The sequence below is a fragment of the Vigna angularis genome, chromosome 6 (assembly GCF_016808095.1).
Source record: "Vigna angularis cultivar LongXiaoDou No.4 chromosome 6, ASM1680809v1, whole genome shotgun sequence".
NCBI lineage: Eukaryota > Viridiplantae > Streptophyta > Magnoliopsida > Fabales > Fabaceae > Vigna > Vigna angularis.
The window spans coordinates 8,583,585-8,607,224 of record NC_068975.1 but is presented as its reverse complement, the minus strand read 5'-3'; the positions used below and the strand labels follow the sequence as shown (position 1 = coordinate 8,607,224).

The 23,640-nt window shown below is 35.0% G+C and overlaps 1 protein-coding gene across 17 annotated transcripts; it reads right to left on the bottom strand.

Annotated features, from left to right (window-relative positions):
- Window positions 1-117: 117 nt before the first annotated feature.
- LOC108342962 (pentatricopeptide repeat-containing protein At5g27110) lies at window positions 118-23,640 on the bottom strand. 17 transcript variants are annotated; one of them, XR_008249783.1, is made up of 4 exons: window positions 23,315-23,640; window positions 21,156-21,536; window positions 16,897-17,007; window positions 12,308-12,435 (listed from the first exon to the last, which is right to left on the bottom strand). XR_008249783.1 is itself a non-coding variant. In XM_052878771.1 (4 exons), exon 4 carries the CDS (start codon window positions 20,311-20,313, stop codon window positions 18,196-18,198), a length of 2,118 nt encoding a protein of 705 aa, XP_052734731.1. In that variant the 5' UTR covers window positions 20,314-21,222; window positions 21,428-21,539; window positions 22,298-22,360; window positions 23,315-23,640; the 3' UTR covers window positions 17,659-18,195. The 17 variants fall into 17 exon arrangements, 8 of the variants coding, with proteins under 8 accessions (XP_052734731.1, XP_052734730.1, XP_052734732.1 ...); XR_008249779.1 differs by lacking the exon at window positions 12,308-12,435 and adding an exon at window positions 12,446-13,167; XM_052878771.1 differs by lacking the exons at window positions 12,308-12,435; window positions 16,897-17,007 and adding an exon at window positions 22,298-22,360 and having other exon boundaries at window positions 17,659-21,222; window positions 21,428-21,539.

Genomic DNA, 23,640 nt, shown 5'->3' with positions numbered 1-23,640 from the left:
GAGTATTCAAAAAGAGGTAAACTATTATATAAAACCTCAAAAATATTTACAGCTATACACATAATTATATATTACTCCTTCTCAAGCCTCTAGAGCATCCTTCTACTCCATTACGGGTAAACTGTCTCCTAAAACCTCCTATGCTCACACCAAATTGTGATCATAGTCGAAGTTTTAAATCAAACACATAGATAAACAGAAACAAGAAACTGGGTAAGCTAGTGAATAAAATAATACTTCATATTTTAATATAAATTAACACTTAAGAAAAATCAAAAAGTCAGTTATACCACCAAAAGACTCCTATAATCAATTATTTAGATATAATGTTGATATAGACTACTAAAGGCATGCACTCATGGTAGTATTTATACTTCAGAGTTAGAAACAAGGGTAACTCGACCTCCTATCCATGAGGTAAATCTTCTACTCCAAAATCCTAGTGGACTTGGGTGAAGACTTCCTGCCATTCTCTTTTCCACCTCATTCAACTCTACATGAGTTATATCATTGGTAGAAAATCAAGATACCTTTTTACCGTAGTCTCTCTATCAAGCATTCTCTTACAACTTGCTAGAATATAGAATCTCTACTTGAGATTCTTCTCATAACACAATTTTCTCATATTACATTACACACCACTTTTCATTCTCATATAACCCCTATATTTATATATACATTACATACAGGACAAGAATCCATTTGAAACCATGTACATATAACCTTTTACATTTACATTGCATACAAACATATAGAACATTGATTATACTTCAAAGGACCATAAACAATCCCAACAAGTCATCAAAAATCACATGAAACCATCCCATATACATTAATACACAAGAACAACCCAAGAAGAACCACTAAACAACACAAAACTTCTTTAAACTCAAACTTAAGCAAGGAAAACAACTTTGAAACCCTCACCAATAGCTTCGGAAGGGTCCAAACCCCCAAAACGACTTAAAGAACGTCCAAAACGAACACCCAAAACCCCAAAAACCATCCAAAACTCTTATAGTGTCGCCTAGTAGCGCCCAGGAATAGCGCCTAGCGCTAGAACACTAGCGCCCAGAGCGTAATTTTTGCATTTTCAACCCTCAGCGCCTAATTTGGACACTTAGTGCTATCAGTAAAATACTCTACTTCTAATTTTGACCTGGACACTTTTCCCCTACCTTCTAATGACTTAGAGTCTTTTCTACCTATAGTAACATTTAAAAATACCTTCCCAACTCATATTTGCTATCTCATGTCTATTTGACCACTTTAAACCAATCAAACTTTATTCAATACTTTTCCTTACATATTTTCTGCAACTATCAACTTAAGCAAGTCTAAAAAGACTTAGCAATAGTCCTTAAACCATCACATATAGCTCAGACCTTCAAAACCTCTATTGGCTCCTACAGTTTACAATAATTTGATCAGAGTCTACCCTTACCATCACTGATCCACAAAGAGCCTTAGAAAAGACCCAAACCCCTAAAGATGAAAGAAACCCCTCACATTCACGCACTAGAAATTTAGGGGAAAATGGGTAAAATTTCAACTTACTCTTTAGCTGAAATCAATCGGACAAGAAGGAAGATCTCGCCTCAATGATTCCTCAGGCGGCTTTGAATATTCAAACAAATGAGAGAATGGTGAGAATTTCTAAAGAGATTGCAGAGAAAGTTTAAGGGAAAGAGTTCTTGAGAGATAAAACTTTTAGATAATGAAACTCCTTATTCTAAAATTCTATTTATACTTTGGATATTTTCTAAAATAAAATAAGGAAGTATCATTATTTAAAGGTTTAATAGCCAATTTTCTCCCTAGTTTTATTGACAAATGTCAATTTAGTCCCTCATTTTAAATGTGTTTGAAATTGATCCTCATTTTTAAAATTTTGAGTCAAATTAGTCTCTTCCTTTAAATAGAAACAAATGACATTAATGGATTGATGATGTGGCAAAAGATAGTGCTTACGTGTCACTGTTGGGTTGACGCAATAAGATGCTTCGTTCCCTTTCTCTTTGTCTCGTGTGAGAGGTTGGCTAGGGAAACAACTCTCTTCTTCCCCTTTCCCAATAGTTCTGGTTTGGCCTTGCAAAGAGGGGAAGCACCAGTTTGTTTTCCTTATTGTTGGTTCCTCTCAACAAACCATATTCACAAGTTCTTTTCCCAATTTCTTCTCTCTGCCATTTATCTCGAGCAAGCAAACCCTAATCAGTTTCGTTCCTCATGTCTATGTGCATTATTCGCGGATCATCCCACCTTGGAGAAGGGGATTCTTGGTTTGTGGCTTAGTATTGTGGAATCCTGGTCGGTGACTCGCGGTGTGACGTTGAGAGAAGAGTTGCGATCCTGGTTGTTTGGGAAGGCGACAACGCGGCGCGGCGAGGGTGTAGCCAGCAAAGGCGCAATGAAGGCATGGCGGAGGTTTCTTCTCTCCATTTTGATTCGCAACGGAAGGAGGGAGCTTCCTTCCGTTTCTCCTTTTCTGGGTCATCTTGCAGAGGGTTCCTGACCTTATTTCTGATTTGGGAATGTGGGTTGTTGTCTCTTCCTTGCAGGTTTTGGTCTTGTTTTGTTTTGAGCCAAGGTTTGAAATGGGGATTTCAAATTGGGATTGAATTTAGGGTTTTTTAAATTGGGAATTTAGAGGTTAGGACTTTCAAATTTTGGGAATCCATACGTAAGTCCCTGCCGTGGAGTGTCTCTGACTGTGCCATCAGGAAATCAACCAGGGCCGATTGATAATAACTCTTGTAATTCGGAAATAGAGCAAGCTATTGTCAAGAAGAGTGAGAGTGACTTCAATTCTATCAAAATAGCATCTATAATTTATGCTTCAGCCATTGTTTCGGTACTTATAGCCCTGATTGTTCTATTCTTTTACACATGGAAGTGGAAGCCAAGCTCCAGGGTTGTTGGGTCTTCAATAAAAGAAGTTACAGTGTTAACTGATATTGGGGTCACATTGACATTTGAAAGTGTTGTCCAAGCCACGGGAAATTTAAATGTTGGCAACTGTATTGGGAGTGGAGGTTTTGGGGCAACATACAAGGCGGAGATAGCATCAGGAATCCTGGTGGCAGTCAAATGACTCGCAGTTGGATAGTTCCAAGGTGTTCAACAATTCCATGATGAGATCAAGACCCTTGGAAGGCTTCATCATCCTAACCTTGTCATGTTGATTGGTGTGAAACAGAGATGAATTGGAGCTTTTGATCCTCTTTTCCGTTTTGAATTTGGGTCTGGGGTTTTGGTTGTTCATGTTGATCTGACTTTGAGTTTCGTGACCTCATAACACGTCAGTACGCACACAAGTAAATTATGACACATAACCACTGACTCCTGCCAGATCATCACCCCATTAACTCTGTTTGGTTATATTTAACGGAAGAGACTAATTTGACTCAAAATTTAAAAAATGAGGATCAATTTCAAACACATTTAAAACGAGGGACTAAATTGACATTTGTCAACGAAACTGGGGACAAAATTGGCTATTAAACCTTATTTAAAATACTCTACCTTTTCTAATACTCTCTCTATTTCTAAAGGGCTCACAAAAACAAATCAAATATTAAATTCTATAAAATTATAAAAAATTTAAATAAATATTAAATAATTACATACAGGTTGGTCAACTGGCCAAGAAGTTAAAGGAGATGCCTAACAGAGTTTTTTGGCCTAATACTGAAGTTAACCCTAAGAAAGAGTGCAAGACTATTGTGAGCGTGAGTGATGAGAGGGAAAATGAGAGAGAAGTAGAAAGAAAAGAAAAAGTTGAATTAAAAGAGAGAAGAAAAAGAAGAGAAAAAAAGTGAAGTTGAGAGAAAAGAAAAGGAGAATAATGTGGGAGAAGATAGAAAAGATTGGTGATCTTGAAGTCAAGCCTACAAAGGTGACTTTGCAAATGGCGGATTGATCCACTAAGAAGCCTTATGGTGTGGTGGAAGATGTAGTGGTTCAAACAGACAATCTTAGATTCCTGGTGGAATTTGTGGTGATGGAGATGGGGGAAGATTTGGGGACCCCTATTATTCTTGGAAGGTCATTTATGAAAACGGCCAAGGTTATCATCAATGTTGATGATGGAACTATAGCACTCAAAGACCAAGAAGAGGAGGTGATATTCAGCGTCTTCAATGTTGAGCAGAAGATCCAAGTGAAGAAGACTAGTCTCAAAGCTGCATGTGAAGATGCATTAAGGACTAGTACAAAAGCTGCTAAGCCAGGCAAGAAAAGGTGAAAAGTGTTTTATGTCGATGGTGAAGGAAGAATAAAAAGACAGTAAAGAAAGAAGTGTTCATCAAGACTTCCTGGAAAAATATGAAGAACTTAGACCAGGCATACCAGTGAGATTCAACAACAAATTATGGGTTGTTGTAAAAGAACTCAGAATTGATGGAATGATAAAGATTGAATCTCTAATTTCAAGAAGAGTCAAGAAGGTGAACAGGAAGCTGCTGAAGATAAGTTGGTGTGGAGAAAGAAAGGAGAACACCAAGATCAAAGATGTGACATGAGTTTAATGGTGTTAAGCTAGTGACGTTAAAGAAACGCTTACTGAGAGGCAACCCAGCTTTCTAAACTTATCTTTTTAATTTATGTTCGTGTTTATGTTTTAGTACAGGTTGATGTACTTGGCTTGAATTAACTGTGCTGCAGTAGTGCTTTATGATGCTCTATTATTAGGTGATGTTGAGATGATGCATGATGTGCTTATATAAGGTGATGGCTTACAGTTTGTATGAAACAGATGCTTGAGGTAAAAAGTTGATTGAGATACTGAGCAGGATGTTTATCTGAATTCTGGAACTTGAAAGTAACCTGTGTGAGGTTTAGGCTTTAGAGTTTTTTGTGAATAGTTGCTATTACTTTGAAAGCATGAATGATTTTGTCCAAATTTTCTGTGATTGAACTACTTGCTTGCCGGTTTCATATGATCAAGGCCTTCTTTTTTTTATCCCTTTTTAGCCTACACATGATTTTAGCCCAATGAAAAGAGAACAATTTGTTCTGACCTTTGAACCTTGAGCCTTAAGCATGTTTTGAAAACCCTGTTCGAAAATCTTTGCCTTGAGTTAAGTTGAGAACATTTGTGGGGTATTGATGAAGGTTCAAGTTTGGGGTTGCTAGGAAATTTGAGAAAAGAGATCAAAAGAAAAAGCATTGAGCTAAGCAGTGAGCAAATGAAAAGCAAAAGCAAAAGAAAGGAAAAATGAAAAGAAAAGAAAAAGCTCAATGCAAGGAAAAGTTGGGAATAAGTGAAGATGGTTCTGGGAAAGAAAGGATGTGCTTGAGTGATGAAATCATAAATGTCTCTCTTAACTCAAGGATTTTGTTGTCCAGAAAAACCAATGTTCTTCTTAGCCTAGCCAAGCTACAAGCCGAGAAAAGACCTTGTGATGAAAACTCGCTTGTGAGTATGATTGATTGTGGTTAAAAGAAAGGCAAAGTTAATTTGTGTGACATTGTGATAGCAGAGTGAAAGAGACACCAACACCTCACTATACACCTTTGAGTTTGAGTGATACACTTTTGAGTGTTTGAGTGATATACTTTTGAGTGCTTGAGTGAAACACTTTCCTTGGTGAGGAGTAGTTCTTTGAATTCATGATTTCATCTTTGCTTGGTTGGTTGATCATTCTTAAGGATAGCATCTGTCGAAGTACATGAGCATCACATTGAGTTTGATTGAATTAAGGCATTTGTACATCTTGACTGACATCTTTATGATGAGCTGATAAAAGTGATTACTTGTCCTGGAAGAAAAACTTTTGAAATATGCTGAGCCATTGTAGTAATTGTTGAGAAAAGCTGAGTTATATTTTGTTTTGCTTAAGTACAAGCAAACTTCTAAGTTTGGGGTTGTGATAACGGTTGAAAATACTGTTATCTGTGATGTGATTTTAATACTAAATGCACCTTTTTTCTACTTAGAACTTGCTTGAAATCATGTTAAGGTTGAACTTGATGATTTTATGCTTAAATTCCCTTGTTTTGGCAGAAAATGAGATAATATGGAAGCAGAGTTGAAGTGCCAAGGAGATGGAGCTCAGAAAGATCTGAAAAAGCACCAGAAAGTAGGAACGCCCGAAGCCTGAGCGCCCTTTTTGGAGCCCTCGACTCCAAAGCCATCGTACACCGCCTGGGCGCCCTTTTTGGGGGCGCTGAGCGCCACTTTTCCTGAAGAACCATGCTTGCTTGCCCTCCGAGTGAAGCTGAGTGCTATTTTTAGTATCGCAGCACGCCCGGGCGCCCTAAGTGAGGCGTTGAGCGCCAACGAGATGGGCTTGGGCTTTGTTTCTGTTTTGATTTCGCTCTATTTAAAGGACCCAGACGCCCTAGGTTTTGTATCTTTGGCAGAGGAGGCCCAACAACACACTCTTCCACTCTTTGAAGGCGGATTTGGATGTGGGAGCCTCCATCTTCAACTTTTAGGGTTTTTCTATCTCATTCTTCTCCATTGTACATCTAGTTTCACCATGACAATGGTGAACTAACTTCTATTTGTTGTTGGGGGATCATGTAACCTTGTGAACTCTCATGTATTTGAATTGATTCTTAATAATATATGCTTCTTTCATTAATTGTTAGGGTAATTCTTCTGTGATCAATGTTTGCTTTGTTTAACTCATTCATAGCAAGATGTATGAATTGCATAAGTGTCGGGAGGTTCCTTACAATTCAGGTTCTTGTAGAATTATTCCCAAGAGCAGTATTTCTCAGGGATGAGGTATGAGTCTTGGTCATCTTAAGCTCATAATCTTAAGAATTAATTATTAGGGATGCTAGAAATCATATGAACTAGTAATTAAGGATAGGCTTTCTTCACCGAGGGATCGGTTTTTAAGTAATTTAGTGAGTGACGTTGACTTTAATGAAAGAAGAAGAATTCTTATATACATGAGAATAAACTTAGTGAAATCTAACCCCAACAACGTATTCATCTCATAACATAAACATCATTTGTTCATCGTTGTGCTACTCTTCAATTGATCAAAACTGCATTCATATTTAATTTTCTGTATTTGCATTCTAAACCAATGATTTCGTTCCTTTTAAGTCTTAATTAATCGAGTTATCACACGACTGTCTAGTGTCGACAGTCTCTTTGGACACGATACTTGGTCGTACCATTTTATATTACTTGTACGATCCGGTACACTTACCGGTGACTCAACACCAGGAGTGGTGCGAATACTCATATAGTCAAGGGTAATTAACAACTACTTGTTGACTAAGAAACCAAGAGTGGTGAGAATACCCAACTGGTCTAGGGTAACTAGAGGTTATTCGATGATCAAGGATGTCATGAGTGGTGAATAATACTTCACAACCAGGAGTGAGTAATACTTAACTAGACGATGTATCACAAACGATACTAGAAGCGTCTAGGGATACAAGGAGTGTTGAATAATACTACGCAATCAAGACTGAGTCAGACTCAACTAGTCAGAAGTAACAATCGTTACTCAATAGGACTAGGAACACCAGGAGTAGTTTAAAACACTCAATTGTACTTCATTGAATATTTAATAAAACGCTCTCAGTTAACTTAGAGAAGAACTCGATGTAGCTCTAACGAGTGAACCATTATAAAAATTGTTTGTAACTAGCTCTTGGTGAAGACAGTCAACGCTCAAGTTAGCATTAAATCTTTAGCTAGCGTTTACATCTTTAATATATTACTGCTTATACATCTATTGGAGAATATTGAGCTAGTTCTGTAAACGATCTTCATGGAATTACATTTATAGTTAAGTACAACTAACTCATGAGTGTTATGTACAGCATGCCTAACCATCTAGGTGAAAATGAAAAAGGGTTATGAAAACATTATTCAACCCCATTCTAGTGTTTTCTCGTAACTTCATAAATCACTTCTGATTTGACAAAAGCAACAAAGTGTTTTTGTGAAAAACAAGTCTAGATGATAACTCTTGTAGAGAGGATTTATTTTCAATACAAAAATATCTAAAAACTTGGAACCAAAATTTTCTTTTCAAAGAAAGGTTAAACAATGCAAGCAAGAGAGAATGTTGACAAAGTAAGAGCAATAATAATTCTTGATTCTTATTGTCTTCTCTTCATGCAATCCTCTTTATATAGGTTTCTTTGAGAAAGATCCTTTACTCAGAACATTGACTTTCATGTAGATGTATAGTCTTTTGGTATGAGGTCAAATGCTATATTTCTTTTCTAGAGCCAACTGTGTTGCTTGTACGGATATATCAAACAGAAGGCATTGAGAAAACATTCCCAGAATGTCTTCCTATTTTTTAACGTTCTTCTGAACCAATGCATAACTTTTGAATAAAACTTTGTACATGCACAAAAACAAGAAAGCATTATTCGTACATGTATTTAAACAGTAGACGTTCATTAGTGTTTAACTTGAAACGTGTACTATAGCGTTTAGCAAAGTTTATTTTAGAGTGACATCATGCGTTTAGGATGTTAACACACGTATAGCATTTAGCGTATTATCCTAGACAATTTCTTTTCATTAGACACTATTGTTTCAAACACGGGAAAATACTAGATAAGGAGATTTGAATAGTGTTTTAAAAACTTTTTACAAATAGTATTGAATATTACTTGTTTAAACATAAAGGCAGAAAAACACACTTTGATTTTATACTAATTCACTCAAACTAAGTTATGTCTAGTTTTCCCTTAAAAAAAACTTTTAAGGATTTTCACTAAAATGAGTTTAACCACTTTTGTTTTATAAACTTACCAAACTAGTTATACGAGTTTCACAACTCCTAATATCAATACTAGGCTAGTTGTCTAGAACGTTTAACTCTATTCAGTTAAACTTTAGAAGTGTTTGAATTCACTTATGAATCTAATACAACAAAGGTGCTTTTGAATTCTTACAAGATAGAGGATAACTCTCTTAGGGAGGATATAAAACATTACAAAGAACTTCTGAAAACTTGTAAAAATATTTTTTTAAGAAAAAGTCTTAAGAGCTTTACAAAGAGAGGAGAGTGTAGCCACATTCTTGATGACAAAAGTTCTTATCTTCTCTTCATGCAAACCTCTTTAAATAGACTTCTTTGAAAAAGATTTGTTACTCAGCTTTTGAGATTATTCTAGGGAGTAGCCTTTAAGGTAGAGTCATAAGCTATGTTATGTCTTGGTAGAGAAATTGTGTTAAGCATACAAAAAGAGGAGACATAAAACATATGCAAGAGACATTTTTTGAATATCCTCATATCTCTTAAAATTGTTCTGATTCTAAACAAGTATTGTCATATATTTTATAATTTGCATAGAATAAGATAGCAGAACACTACAGACAAAAGAGTACTTGTATGTCATTGCATTAATGCGTTAGACAACCTAAGAGTTTTAGCATGACAAAAATACTAGTGTTTAGCGCTTGTTTGTTTTGAGTAACTTTTAAAGCGTTTAGGATATAACATTTAGCGAGGTTGTTTGTATCCTAGGCGGTCTAACTTTATTTTAAACGCTTTAATGATTTGATGCTCCGTTATAAAACGAGTTTAACCACTTTTGGTTTACAAACTAACCACTTTTAAGGGGTTCCACTAAAACAAGTTTAACCACTTTTGGTTTACAAACTAACCAAACTGGTTAAACGATTTTCACCATTCATCATATCAACACTAGACAAGTTGTCTAGAACATTTAACTCTATTGAGTTAAACTTTACAAGTGTTTGATTTCACTTATGAATCTAACACAACAAAGGTGTTTTCAAAATCTTACAAGACAAAAGATAACTTTCTTAGGAAGGATATAAAATATTACAAAGAACTTATGAAAACTTGTAAAAAGAGTTTTTTAAGAAAACTCTTAAGAGCTTTAGAAAGAGAGCAGAGAGCATAACAATATTCTTAATGACAAAAGTTCTTCTCTTCTCTTCATGCAAACTCCTTTAAGTAGACTTCTTTGAAAATATTTTTACTCATAGCTTTTGAGTTTCTTCTAGGGAGTACTTTTTAAGGTAGAGTTATAAGTTATGTTATGTCTTTGTCGAGAAATTGTGTTGATCATACAAAAAGAGCATACATAAAACATGTAGGAGACATTTCTTAAATATCATCATATCTTTTAATGTCATTCTGATTTTGAACAAGCTTTTCTATAAAGTTGATCATTTGCACAGAATAAGAGAGCAGAACACAATAGACAAATGAGTACTTATACGTACATGTATTAATGCGTTAGACGACCTAAGTGTTTAGACATGACACAAATACTATTGTTTAGTGCTTGTTTTTTTTTTAGTAACTTTTAAAGCATTTGGGATATAGCATTTAACGAGGTTGTTTGTATCATAGACGGTCTAACTTTCTTTTAGATGCTTTAGCGATCTGATTCTCTATTAAAGAAGGAGTTTAACCACTTTTGGTTCACAAACTAACAACTTTTAAGGGGTTCCACCAAAACAAGTTTAACCACTTTTGGTTTAAAAACTAACCAAACTAATTAGATGAGTTTCACCACTCCTAGTATCAACACAAGACCAGTTGTGTAAACATTTAACTATATTAAGTTAAACTTGACAAGTATTTGAATTCACTTTTGAATCTAACACAACAAAGGTGTTTTTGAAATCTTACATGACATAAGATAACTCTCTTAGGAAGGATATAAAATATTACAAAGAAATTTTGAAAACTTGTAAAAAGATATTTTTAAGAAAATTCTTAAGAGATTTAGAAAGAGAGCAGAGAGCATAGCAATATTCTTGATGACAAAAGTTCTTCTCTTCTTTTCATGCAAACTTCTTTAAATAGACTTCTTTAAAAAGAATTTGTAACTCATAGCTTTTGAGTTTCTTCTAGTTAGTAGCCTTTAAGGTAGAGTCATAAGCTATGTTACGTTATGGTAGAGAAACTGTGTTGAGCGTACAAAAAGAGCATACATAAAACATACAAGAGACCTTTCTTTAATATGCTTATATCTTTTAATGTTGTTCTGATTCTGAACAAGTTTTTTCATAAAGTTGATAATTTGAATTGAATAAAAGAGCAAAACACAACAGAAAAAAGAGTACTTATACGTATGTGTATTAATGTGTTAGATGACCTAAGCCTTTAGGCATTATACAAATACTAGCATTTAGTGTTTGTTTGTTTTTAGTAACTTTTAAAGCATTCAGGATATAGCATTTAGCAAGGTTGTTTGTATCCTAAACAGTTTAACTTTCTTTTATACACTTTAGCGATTCGATGGTCTGTTATAAAATAAGTTTAGTCGCTTTTGGTTTACAAACTAACCACTTTTAAGGGGTTCCACTAAAATAAGTTTAACCACTTTTGATATATAAACTAACCAAATTGGTTAGACGAGTTTCACCACTCCTAGTATCAACACTAGGATAGTTGTCTAGAACATTTAACTCTATTGAGTCATAAGCAATTTTACATCTTGACAAAGAAACTCTGTTGAATGTACGAAAATAGTAGACATAAAACATGTAAAAGACATTTCTTGAATATCCTCATATCTCTTAATGTCATTCTAATTATCAACAAGCTTTTTCATAAAATTGATAATCTATACAGAAAATACAGCATGACACAAGAGACAAAAGAGTAATTGTACGTACATGCATTTAATATGTTAAACGACCTAAACGTTTAGACATGATACAAATACTAGCATTTAACACTTATTTATTTTGAATAACTTTTAAAATGTTTAAGATATAACTTTTAGCAATCCTAGACAGTCGCTATAGATCATTTAAGCACTTTAAATAATAACGTTTAACACTTCTAATATATTGTCCTAAACTATTAAACACTATTTTATTTTAGATATTATGTTAAACTTAATATAATTAAACTTCAAAACAAGAATTGTTAGAGAATTTTGTCTAACATTATATGCACTATATTGAGTGAATTAATTTTGTAAAATATTTAAGCAGGAGAGAACTGGGAAGCTTTCATTAATGTTGCCGATCCTTTCATCTAGAGCATTTAAAATTGGGAAACTTGTCTTTTTCTTTTGTTACTTTTTATGAAAATAAATTGTGTATAAAATATTTGTATATAAGCTGAAATTTGATAATAATAAATTATAAAAAGGTGTTTGCATTATTTATGTTCTTGAACAAAACTCTCTTTTTAACTTCAGACATTGATTTCTTTTTCTTACATAAAAGTTTATATCGTTTTAGGTTCAATCACTTCTAATAAATGTATTTAAAAAATCATTTTGATTATAATTTACAATAACAACCAATCATTAAAATACCATAACTTTTACAGAAATCCAATCCCAGTTAGATTTTCTTTTTCTGATTTTGTGTACACATTCAGTAACTTTATAATTTACCTGCTCAATCAAAAGAAAATTTCAACTTTGCAAAAATATATACCATAAGACAGCAAATCAGTTAAGTTGGAGAAAGTGTGCTGCAGCAAATCAGATACTTAATGGTCAGTGCTGCATGACATGAAACACTAGTCAGCAAGAGTTTCAAGATTGAACCACACCAAACTTTCACATTCAAGACTTCAACAGGCCAAAGTAAGGGAAGGAGGTGAATGAAATTTACTGTAAAATCAGAAAGCTGACTGTACAGTGGCCTAGATACACTTTAAACATATGACTCATTCAGACAATAAAATTTTACTACACATACAAATTTTGCTAACCAATTAAAAGAGATACTCTTTTTTATATCTCTCTCCAATTAGCAGACAAATTTCTAACAATAGAACTCATAATACGAGAAATTGTGCTGCCCTTAGTTCTCTCTTTTAACATACTTGATGTTGTTAGGTATATTCAGTACAACATGCTCCGTCTTTGAAATGGCCTTTGCAAATCCTTTGTTTTTTTTCTAGTACTCCATTTATTGCAACTGCAAAACTTAACTTGAACAATTACTTTTATAGTATATGCTTCAGATGAGTGGCTTCTTGATCAAGGATACCATGACCATTTGGAGAAGGAAGCTAATGCTCTTCCTGCTAAACTTAAATCTCCATGACAAAAGTTTGACTTCTGGCTATATGTTGTTCTATGGCAATAGTTGAGCCTGATGACTAAGATCCTTCAGATATGTTTTTTATGGAAGAAGGTCCAAGATGATTTTGCTAACCACATTCAACATCTCTTTGATGAAACCTAGAGAGAGTCTCCCTCAAACAACAAACCATGATATGGTCTAACCTGTAGCAAAAACACCCTGGTTCTAAGAAGTTTGCATTTAAATTTTAATTATGTATGTGACCATATTCTAGTTGGTGATCAAGTTCCTTGAATGAACGGCTAGTCACTAGACTTCTTTGTGTGCCTACCAAGGTTAAAGATGAAAATTTAGCTTTAGTGATTGAAACTTCAACAATAGTAATACCTCGTGCAAGAGGAGGTCATAGTTACCAAAGAATGTTGGGTTAAACTTAAATTTTAGGAGTTTATTAGTAATTTTGTTTGAGTCTTATTTTATTAGTTTGGATATAGTAATATTTAGTTTGATTTTGATAAAGATAAAATAAGAATTGATATTTTTGATTTTCCATCTAAATAAAGATGCAGTATTATTTTATTTGGTTGATATAAGATAGATATAGATTAAGTAGTTGTTTTTATTTTGAGTCATTTAATTTGGCTTATATAAGATAGAGATAGATTAAGTAGTTGTTTTTATTTTGAGTCTTTTGTTATTAGTTTTTAGTTTTTATTTTTTATACTTGACCTAAGACCCTATTTGCACCTATTTTAAAGTTGTAAGGTTCAATGATAATTATCACAGTGAATTGAAGGGTGTCATGTTTATTTTCTACAAAGTGGTATTAGAGCTTTATGCTCAAAGTACCGAGAAGGGAAAAAAAGAGAGAGGAGAGTCAAACATCGTGAGGGAAATAGTGAGTACTTGAGTGTTTTGTGAGGAAGATGACAAACGTTGTCAATGAAATGAGTGTGTCACAACTGACAAAAAAGACCAATTATGATAATTGGTGCCTACAGATGAAGGTGTTGCTGAGATCACAAGACATTTGGAATATGGTGGAAGACATGTACAATGAACCCGATGAGGATGAACATCAGACGAGGGATAGATGACAGTGTTGAAGAAAATACGTGCAAGAGATGGGTTAGCATTGTATTTTCTCTACAACACAGGAGATGAGTCGAGATTCAAAAAAATAGCGAATGTTGCATCAACAAAGGAAGCTTGTTTTAGTTGAATTTGGTGAATAAGTGAAGAGAGGTTATATTTTATGAATTTGATCACTAATTCCCTCAATTTTGTAGGTTATTGGTATGATTGGAAGAGGAGCAAAAGTATCAAGGAGTTGGAACCCAGGAGGGACAACATAAGCATTGGGAAAGAAGGCTGGAAGAAGGTTGAAGAAGGACCGTACGACACCTGGTTGCCCTTTTTAGGGGCCCTCAGCGTCACAAGTCTCGCAAGGGTACCTGGCTGCCCCCATTTGGAGCGTTGAGCGCCACTATCCTCGCAGTCACGCTTGGGCGCCCCTCTAGGGGCGCTGAGCGCCAACAAGTCACACCGTAGGACGCCAGGAAGCCCTTAGTCAGGACGCTGACGGCCAGTCTCTTTGCAGTCACACTTGGGCGCCCTTAGTTGGGGCGCTGAGTGCCAGCAACATTGGCCCATCATCCAATTTGGTTCTATTTAAGGGTTTCTATACTCTAGGGTTCACATCTTTGGACGGCTGAAGCACAGAAAAGCTAATTTCGACCCTTTAGAGGGAGATTGGGCATGCTGGAGCTTTCCTTCTCACTTTCTAAGGTTTTCATTCATTCATTCTTCCATTGTAAGCCAAGGTTCTCCATGACAATGGAGAACTAAACTTATTTGTTGTTGGGGATGATGTAACCTCTAAACTTTCATGTATTTTAATATGGTTTAAACATTTTATGCTTCTTTCATTGAATGTTGGTGATTTTCTCTTGTTCTTAATGCTTGTTCTGTTTTGGTCACTCATGATGTTTGATTTATTTGAGTATTGAGAAATATCTTATGAATCATGATCTAGAGGATTTCATCCAAATGGAATATTGCCTAGAGATAGGGATAGGACGTTTGGTTGTCTTAAGCTTCTTTTCTTAATGCAGAATTGATTTGTTAGAGTTTTCAAGGGATTGTTATCTAATAATCAAGACTAGGCTTTTTACGCCGAGACATCGGATTCTAAGTAATTCAGAAAGTGACATTAACATTCCAATAAAGAAGATGAATTCTAATATGCATGAAAGTGAAGTAGGTGAAATCTAACCCCAACAACATCATCATCTCATATTATCAACTTCATCCATTCATTCTTGTGTTAAGCCTCAATTGATCAATTTGCATTCATATTTACTTTTGTTGCATTTGCATATAAACACCAACAAAATATTTTTTAAGTCTTGATTAATTAAGGTATTACACAATTGTGAAGTAAACATGAGTCTCTTGGAAAACGATACTTGGTTTTACTAATTTTATATTACTTGATACGATTTGGTACACTTGCTAATGTGTTAACACGGTCGAGGACAGGGGAAAAGCCAAGGAGATCAATTAGAAGTGGAGTCTTTTAAGTGTGGCAAGCATGACCACTATGCAAACAAGTGTAGATCGAGGAAGTGCTACAACTATGGTAAGCCCGATCACATTGCTAAATTATATTGAATTGAGAAGAAAAGTGAGAGAAACCTTCTTTCAGAAGAAGATGAAGAAGTAATGGGGATTTTGTTGTTTTCTGAAAACTCTGAGTAGTGCAACAGGAGACCAAGAACCTTGATGCCGAGTAAATTCAGACTGAGTTGTTTGAGGTCGAACAGCAGGAGACTAGGTATTTAGAGCCGAGAAATAGAAAACCGGGTTGTCAAGAGCCAAGAGGTGAAGGTCGATCGATTAAGCGCCAAGTTGTTAAAGAACTTAGCAATGCTAATGAAGTGCTCGGAAATGGAGGAGAGCTCATTCCCAACAATGGATGAAGTGAGCTTGGTAAATGGTGCGACAAACATAGAGAAGAAAAACTTGGACAAGAAACTCAAACGAAAAGATGAAGACATTCAGCAGATGGGGAGGCTTTTGGATGAAGCTAATGAGATTATGAATACACAGAGGGTTGAGCTTGAAGAGATGAAGGCGGTGAAAGACAAAGAGGATGAAGCATCTAGTGTTCTTGAACCAAACAAAAACGGGAAAGAAGATGAAGATGTTGAAAAGAATCCAGGTATGAGAATCTCATATGCTGAGAAAGCAAAAAATCTTATGAGTAAAATTTCGAACAAGGTGAAGAAGTCAAGCAATGTTGCTGAAAGGTCGGTCAAGATGGTTGAGAAGTCACCTAAAGAACCAGATCGTCAAAACATTAAAGACTTCAGTTAAGGTGAAAGACAACACTGCCAACAAGAAAAAAAATGAAGAATCCAATTTCTTAATCGAAGAAGCAAACCTGATGTGGGATGATGCACCTGGAAAACCAAGGTGCAAAGATGAAGGATGGAAAATTTAAGTTTACAAGGGAGTTTTGTTGGCTAAACTTATATTTTAAGGGTTTATTAGTAATTTTGTTTGAGTCTTATTTTATTAGTTTGGTCTAGTAATATTTAGTTTGATTTTGATAAAGATAAAATAGGGATTGGTAGTTTTGATTTTTCATTTATTTAGGTACATTATTATTTTATTTAGTTGATATAAGATAGAGATAAATTAAGTAGTTGTTTTTAGTTTGAGTCAGTTATATTTTGTTTTTAGTTTTTATTCTTTGTACTTGGCCCAAAGTCCTATTTGCACTTATTTAAAGGTTATCAAGATTCAATAAAAATTACCACAGTGAATTGAAAAGTCCTATCATAGTGTGTATCACGTTTATTTTCTACAGAGAGGACATAATGGCCAAAGTGGACTCTTCAATGTATATGCAAGAGAATAAGTCATACCCAGAAAAGTTGTTAATCCTTGCATGGTTTTCTTGACAAGAAAGATGTGCCTAATCGAGAACTGAATCCAAAATCAGAACTCACATTACTACCCGCCCATGTGCATTAAACCTGCAAATCAGCATATCCTGAACCCATATTCAAGAACATACCAAGCAACAATCATTAAATCAAGTTGCTGATCCTGAACAATTCAAAGTAGAGAAAATTTGGAGATTAGATTCAACATCGGTAGCAACATCACCATCTCCCAAAGGAGTTCTTCTCTTTCATATTCCAATTGCTCAGATCTGCCCATGGAAATTGCTGCTAGTTCATTTACCAGCAGTGGTGGCCTCAAATTGAAGGTTGGAACGTTCCCCATTCGCCTCTCAACATGCAATCATATCATCTCATAACCCTTTCACTCTTCTATTGCTTTGACTTAGTGACAATTTCGTTCCAAGACTACAAAATCCCATCTTCCTACTCTTTCTTTTTTATCCTCAAATCCCTAGTATCACTAGCAATTTTTAAACTTTTAAAAATTTTATTCAGGAACCAAATAACTAATTTTGCAATAACATGGATTATTAAGTAACAGTAATAATCTCAATCAAACATTAATTCATAAATGTATCTAACGGCTAAAACCTTATAAATTTCATTCAGGGACCAAATAGATTTCATTCAATCACTGCTTAAAAGCTCACTTAGACACACCAAATTTATATAACACAATACCAAAGTTAGTTTGACAATGTCTATGATAACAAAGTGGGGGAAAATTAAAAACAAGCACCCATTTAATTATTACCCATCTTTTACATAACATTAGGAAACAACCATCAAATGGGCAGGAAAAAAAGGTTGAAAAGGTTGACACATGATAGTTACAGGGGAGATTGATTACAACTGTAAACAAAATGGTATAGATAAAGTAAACAGTAAGAATAGATAAGCCACAAATTTAATTGCCCTACGTAAGAATACAATGCTCTTGTGCTAACTAGCAAATCTATCAGCTCTAAAGCTCAACTTTGTTAGTTATTTGACCTCTAAAAGAGAGAAGATCTCATTCTTTGTGAGCATACACTTTAAATAGAAAAAATTAGATGAGCATTTGAATAAAGTACATTTTCTTCCATATATTATGAAAGGTAGCCTCGTTAATCCAGCTAGCAATCCAGCAAAGCAAAGGCAAATTTATTTTTGTGCTATTTTTGGTCCTTTTCTGGATTATGTAAAGGCTAGTTACTCACACAAAGAATCATTGTCTTAGGATTGCCATCCCCTGCAGCTTCCAAGCTAACTGTAAAACTAGCAAAGTCTCAGTGTTTCAACATCAAAATGATATATAAATGGTTTAGACTCATCATCCATGTGACCAGTGAGATATGAAAGGCATTTATTAACAGATTCTAGATGCAAGTGTGAATTGTCTTCAACAAAAAAAGGCAGGATCTTTTGGTTAATCTCAATCCAACTACACCCTGGATTCTTCTTTAACCTAAGCTCCTTCATCTTTGATCTCACCTTCCGTACCTCATCCCATTTATGTGCAGAAGCATACATATTTGACAAGAGAATGTAGGCTGATGAATCATCAGGATCCTTATCGATAAGAATTCTAGCAATTTCAACTCCTAGATCAATATTTTTGTGCAAACGGCATGCAGAAACTAATGCGCTTAGCAACCTAACATCATCCCTGATTTCAGGGTTTCTATGTAGAATCTCGTATGCTTCATGCAATCTTCCAGCACGTCCAAGAAGATCAATCAAGCATGAATAATGTTCAACTCCAGGTTTAATGCCATAAACATTCATCATTTGATTGAAGTAATGGCATCCCTCATCAATCAACCCAGCATGGTCACAAGCGGATAATATAGCAAGAAAAGAAACCCTATCAGGTTTTACGTTGGATTGCAGCATTTCAGTAAAAAGCTCCAAAGCTTCATAGGCCTGACCATGGGACCCATAAGCAGTAATCATTGAAGTCCAGAGCACAACATCTCTTTCTGGCAAACAGTTGAAAACACTGAATGCTTCATCTACTGCGCCACACTTTGCATACATATCCAGGAGAGCTCCCATAACCACTTCATTGTTGTCCAATTTTTTCTCCATGATCAGATTATGAATCTCTTTACCTTTGTCTAGTGCTGCTAGTTGAGAACAAGCTGCTAAAACACTGGTACAAGTAATAGCATCTGGCTCAACATAAGATTTTCTCATTTCACTAAACAGGGCAAGGGCTTCAAAAAGTTTCCCTTCAGTCACATATCCAGAAATCATGATATTCCAATAAACTACCTTGGACTTTGGTATTGATTTAAAGATGTTTTCCGCTAACCCTACCCTTCCACATTTGAAGTATAGATCCATAAGTGAACCAATAATAAAAACATCAGGTTGTATTCTGTTTCGTATTATATATCCATGTACAAACTTTCCCTCTAGTAGTCGAGCAGATTGTGAACAAACCATCATTAAACTACATAAAGTAGTCAAAGATGGCTTGACTCCTTCGTTGTACATCCTCTTGAAAAGGCGAATGCATGATATGCTGTCACCTCTCAAACCATATCCACTAATCAAGGAATTCCAAGCAACAACAGTCTTTTTAGGCATCTGCTCAAAAACCTCTAGAGCCTTTTCAAGGTGACCACATCTTCCATACATGTTAACAAGAGCAGAGGTAATGAAACTGTCCAGCAGAGACCCACTATTAACCAACTCCTTGTGAATCTCCATTCCCCTGTTCAAATCCAAAAGTCTGGCACACGAGGAAATAGCAGTTGTGATTGTAACTGAATCAGGTTCAAATTCAAATTTCCTCATCATGCTAAAATACCGTAGGGCTTCTTTGAAGTTTCCACTTTGGTAATAACAAGAAATTACGGTATTCCAGCATGCCACGTCCTTCTCAGGCATTTCATTGAACAGCCAAATGGCTTTCTCAAATGCATTGCATTTTGCATACATACCCACAAGAGAGCTTCCAACAACAATGTCCATCATTAAACCAGTTTTTATCAAGCATGTATGGATCATTTTTCCCAACAGAAACCTACACAACCCCCCACAAGCCTTAATAACACTAGGGTAAGTATAACTATCAGGTTTCAGGTAAGGGTAATGTAACAACTTCTCAAAAAGCACTAGGGCTTCCACATACATGTAATTCTTAGTGTAACCAGCTATCAGGCCATTCCACAAGGATATCTCACATGGGTTTTTCATTGTATCAAGAACGCACTTTGCATGATCATACAAATGGAAAGAAAGATATAAGTTAATCAGATTCTTGCATAAATATATATCATTTTGCAATCCCAATGTTACAGCTTTCTGATGAATGAGCTTGCCTTGCTTCAGTGACTTCGAATTCTTACAAGTTCTCAAAAGGGATAGTAGTTTTCTAGTTTCCATTCAGCAATTACCAAGAGAGAGACTACACAAAAACCATAATCATCAATCTAAAGCATGGCAACAAATCAGATAATAACAAAAGCACAAATACAAAAGGGTGGCAGAATCAATAGCGGAGAGCACACCAGCTTATAAATAGCTGAAGGCGCAAAAGATGAGGTGGAATATAGGCAAAGTCATGAAGGTACAAAAACTGCTAAAAGCTTGAACCTTTTGATTAAAGTCATTTTCATTCATTGTAACTGAAAAAGGGTTCAGCCCCACTTTTCCAGATTTGGGATTCAGTTAGAAATATACAAGTTTTTGAGTTGGAGATTTAGAAACTGGTTGTGAAAGCAAAATTGTGAAATGCTGGATTTGGTTTCTGCTGCAATTTTTCCTCGGTGCTTTAAATGTGTTATTATAACAATTCTAGTAATTGGCGTCAACATTGGTTCGGCCTTGAGTGATGGTAAAATTCAATGCCGTTTCCAAAGATGTTTTTACAGGAAGGTTTAATTCCTCTAAAGTGAGAAGTTGAGGTTACATTATAAATTTTGCTGGAGATCCCAAATCAATTAAAGAAATGGCTAAATAATAGTATATAAATGAAGGCATATACCACCTTATTAAGCCAGCTCTACATGGTTGACTTAGCACCTTCTAAGTGGATACCATAGCCAATCCTTGAAAGGTTTGTGGACCCTATTTATGTTGCTATCGGACCCTATTGAACTATCCACAAATATCTAATCCTGAACCATCCACAAATATCTAGTCTTCACATAATCTTAAATGGTATTCTGATTCAAAAAAAGCAATGAATTTGGATAAATATTAAAGTAAAATGAACTCGTCGTTACCGTAATAAGGTCACTTTGATAAGAAATTTGTGAGAGAAAACTGGACGTGCATTGTGGAGCAATTCTTCTGGAAGCAAATCAAATTGGTTGCCAAGCAAAATTAAGTGTAACAAAGCACAATGTGTTTTGTTTGTTTGGTGGTTTTTCGTTTGTCTCTTACTGAATTATATACAAGATTACAAACAGATACTTAGGGCGTTTTATTCCTTATGGAGCTGTCTAGTTTTGTTCTTTTAATGATTACTTGTGAGGAAAGGAAACGGAGGACCAACCTGGATGGCATTGGTTTTATGGCGTCACAGTGGTGGCTGGTGATGGATGCTCCACGATGGTGGCTGGAGACAGCGGTGCAGTAACAACTGCTATGGTGTTGTATTTGAACTACTTAAAACAACCATCAACTTCTCAATTACATTCCAATATTTTTAAATGCACAATAATTATACTATCTCTACATCACAAGCTATCAATTTATCTCCACCAGCCTCATTGATTCATATCATAAAAAATCATATACAAATCTGGAATTAATTAAGCAAAATTATAATATCTATAACCTTCATACATCTTCAAACATAATCAACCAAGTTCATTATCAATATGTAAATGTCAATGTACGAACAGTTTTATTTAGTATCCATAGCACTCATTCAACTATAGATTTATTATTACCAAAATGGCTAACAGATTAAAAAAAGCTAAATCAATGTTACACTTATTCTCCCATCATATAAACACACCTAACAACAACTTATAATAATTAACAAACTCAAACAGATTCAGTATTATAGTATCAAGTGATTTCATATCATTTACAAGTTTAAACACCCAGCTACACTAGACCAAATTTGCATTATAACAGCTTTATTTATCCAATCATTTTCTCAGATTTAAAATTACCTAATAAGTAATTTGCGTGAGCTACAAATCATTAAAGATGTGTTTTTAAAATCTGAACAACGGATAATAGCAAATATGCCCCTTTACCCTTATCTCATGCCACTTAAAACCCATCTGACTTCAACAGTTATTATGCATCCTAACACATAATAATGAATGACATAACCTGCAATTCCAGCATATACAGATCGAATACATCCAGATGTATATAACAGCCCATATCATTATAAGATTGATCATACCCCTTCAACACTCCACTCTGACATAACCAACCAATCCATAGACAATGTATAAATCATACCATCCTGCAATTATTTTTCAGCAAGGACAACAAGGCATATTATACCAAAATTATAATAGCAACCAACAAGCATTTTACGCAGTTTCTTTACAGCCATTAAGCAAGTATATTCTGTCATATTTACAACAATTAGAGCAAGTATTTTATATCATTTTTACAGCAATTTCAGCAAGTAGATTCTGCAGATTTTCAACCCAAAACATCAAAACTTTAAAATTCCAAACAGCATTTTCGTTCAATCAGCAAACAGCAAATTTCTGATACAGCATTTTCATTCAAACAGCAACATTTTCTGGTGCAGAAACTTTAAAAATAGCAACATTTTTCTGAGCAGAAACAGGGTAAAAACAGCAGCCTTTTTCATGGCAAAAACAAGGTAAAACAGCAGCATTTTCATGACAGAAACAGTAAAAACAGCACCATTTCTAGTGTAAAAAAAATAGCAAAACAGCAACCAGTTTTTATACCCATTTTATTAAACTAAGGAATTATACCAAACCAAATGATAGTCACGTCACAAGCACTCCATAAACAGAAACACATATCTTCTATATTATTCATTGCAGCTTCATAATTAAAACTAGGCAACAAGACTCTTATGTCAAACAAGAGGTTCACATTGAGCATAAGGTCACTCTATGTCTGTCATATTTTTATTCTACCATATGACGCAACATGTATACTACTTAAAACAGCATTAAGGTCATCATCTAGGACGAATCATTAAATATACTTTCAATCAATCATGCAATTCAGTTTCTACTGTCCATTATTCATCAATGTCCTTCTAGTTCATACCACCCCCATTGCCAAGTCTATACATGCTAATGTAAAACAAGTTTTATGTGTATTCATTACTAACATTTCCCCTACGAAACCCCAACATAAACATGGATGGCACCCAATTTATCAATTATCATAAACAACATCAATCATACAGGAAATTAACTTCCCATACCTTGATACGAAGTCCTCACGGCTATCTCTCAACTCACCAATTCGTACAATAAATCTACCCTTGGCAGCCTCCAATCCTCATTGCTCACGGTTCTAGGGTTTGGTCCGAAAAAGAGGAAAAACAAAAATGAAGAAGAAGAAGAACTGGCATAAAAAGGGTTTTTGGTTCTAAAGAGAAAAGGAGAGAAAAATAATTGAAGAAGAAGAACGAGGTTGGGTGAGTTTCGCTCCCTCTGGTCTTCTCTCTTGTTTCTCGAAAACGCTCTCCCCCTCCCCTGCTAACAGCAGCCCTCTTTATTTCTATTTTTATTTTTAATGCCATCCAAA

What these genes read in the sequence shown, in the direction of transcription:
- LOC108342962 (XM_052878771.1), bottom strand. Translation starts at nt 20,313, where the DNA reads ATGGAAACTAGAAAACTACTATCCCTTTTGAGAACTTGTAAGAATTCG.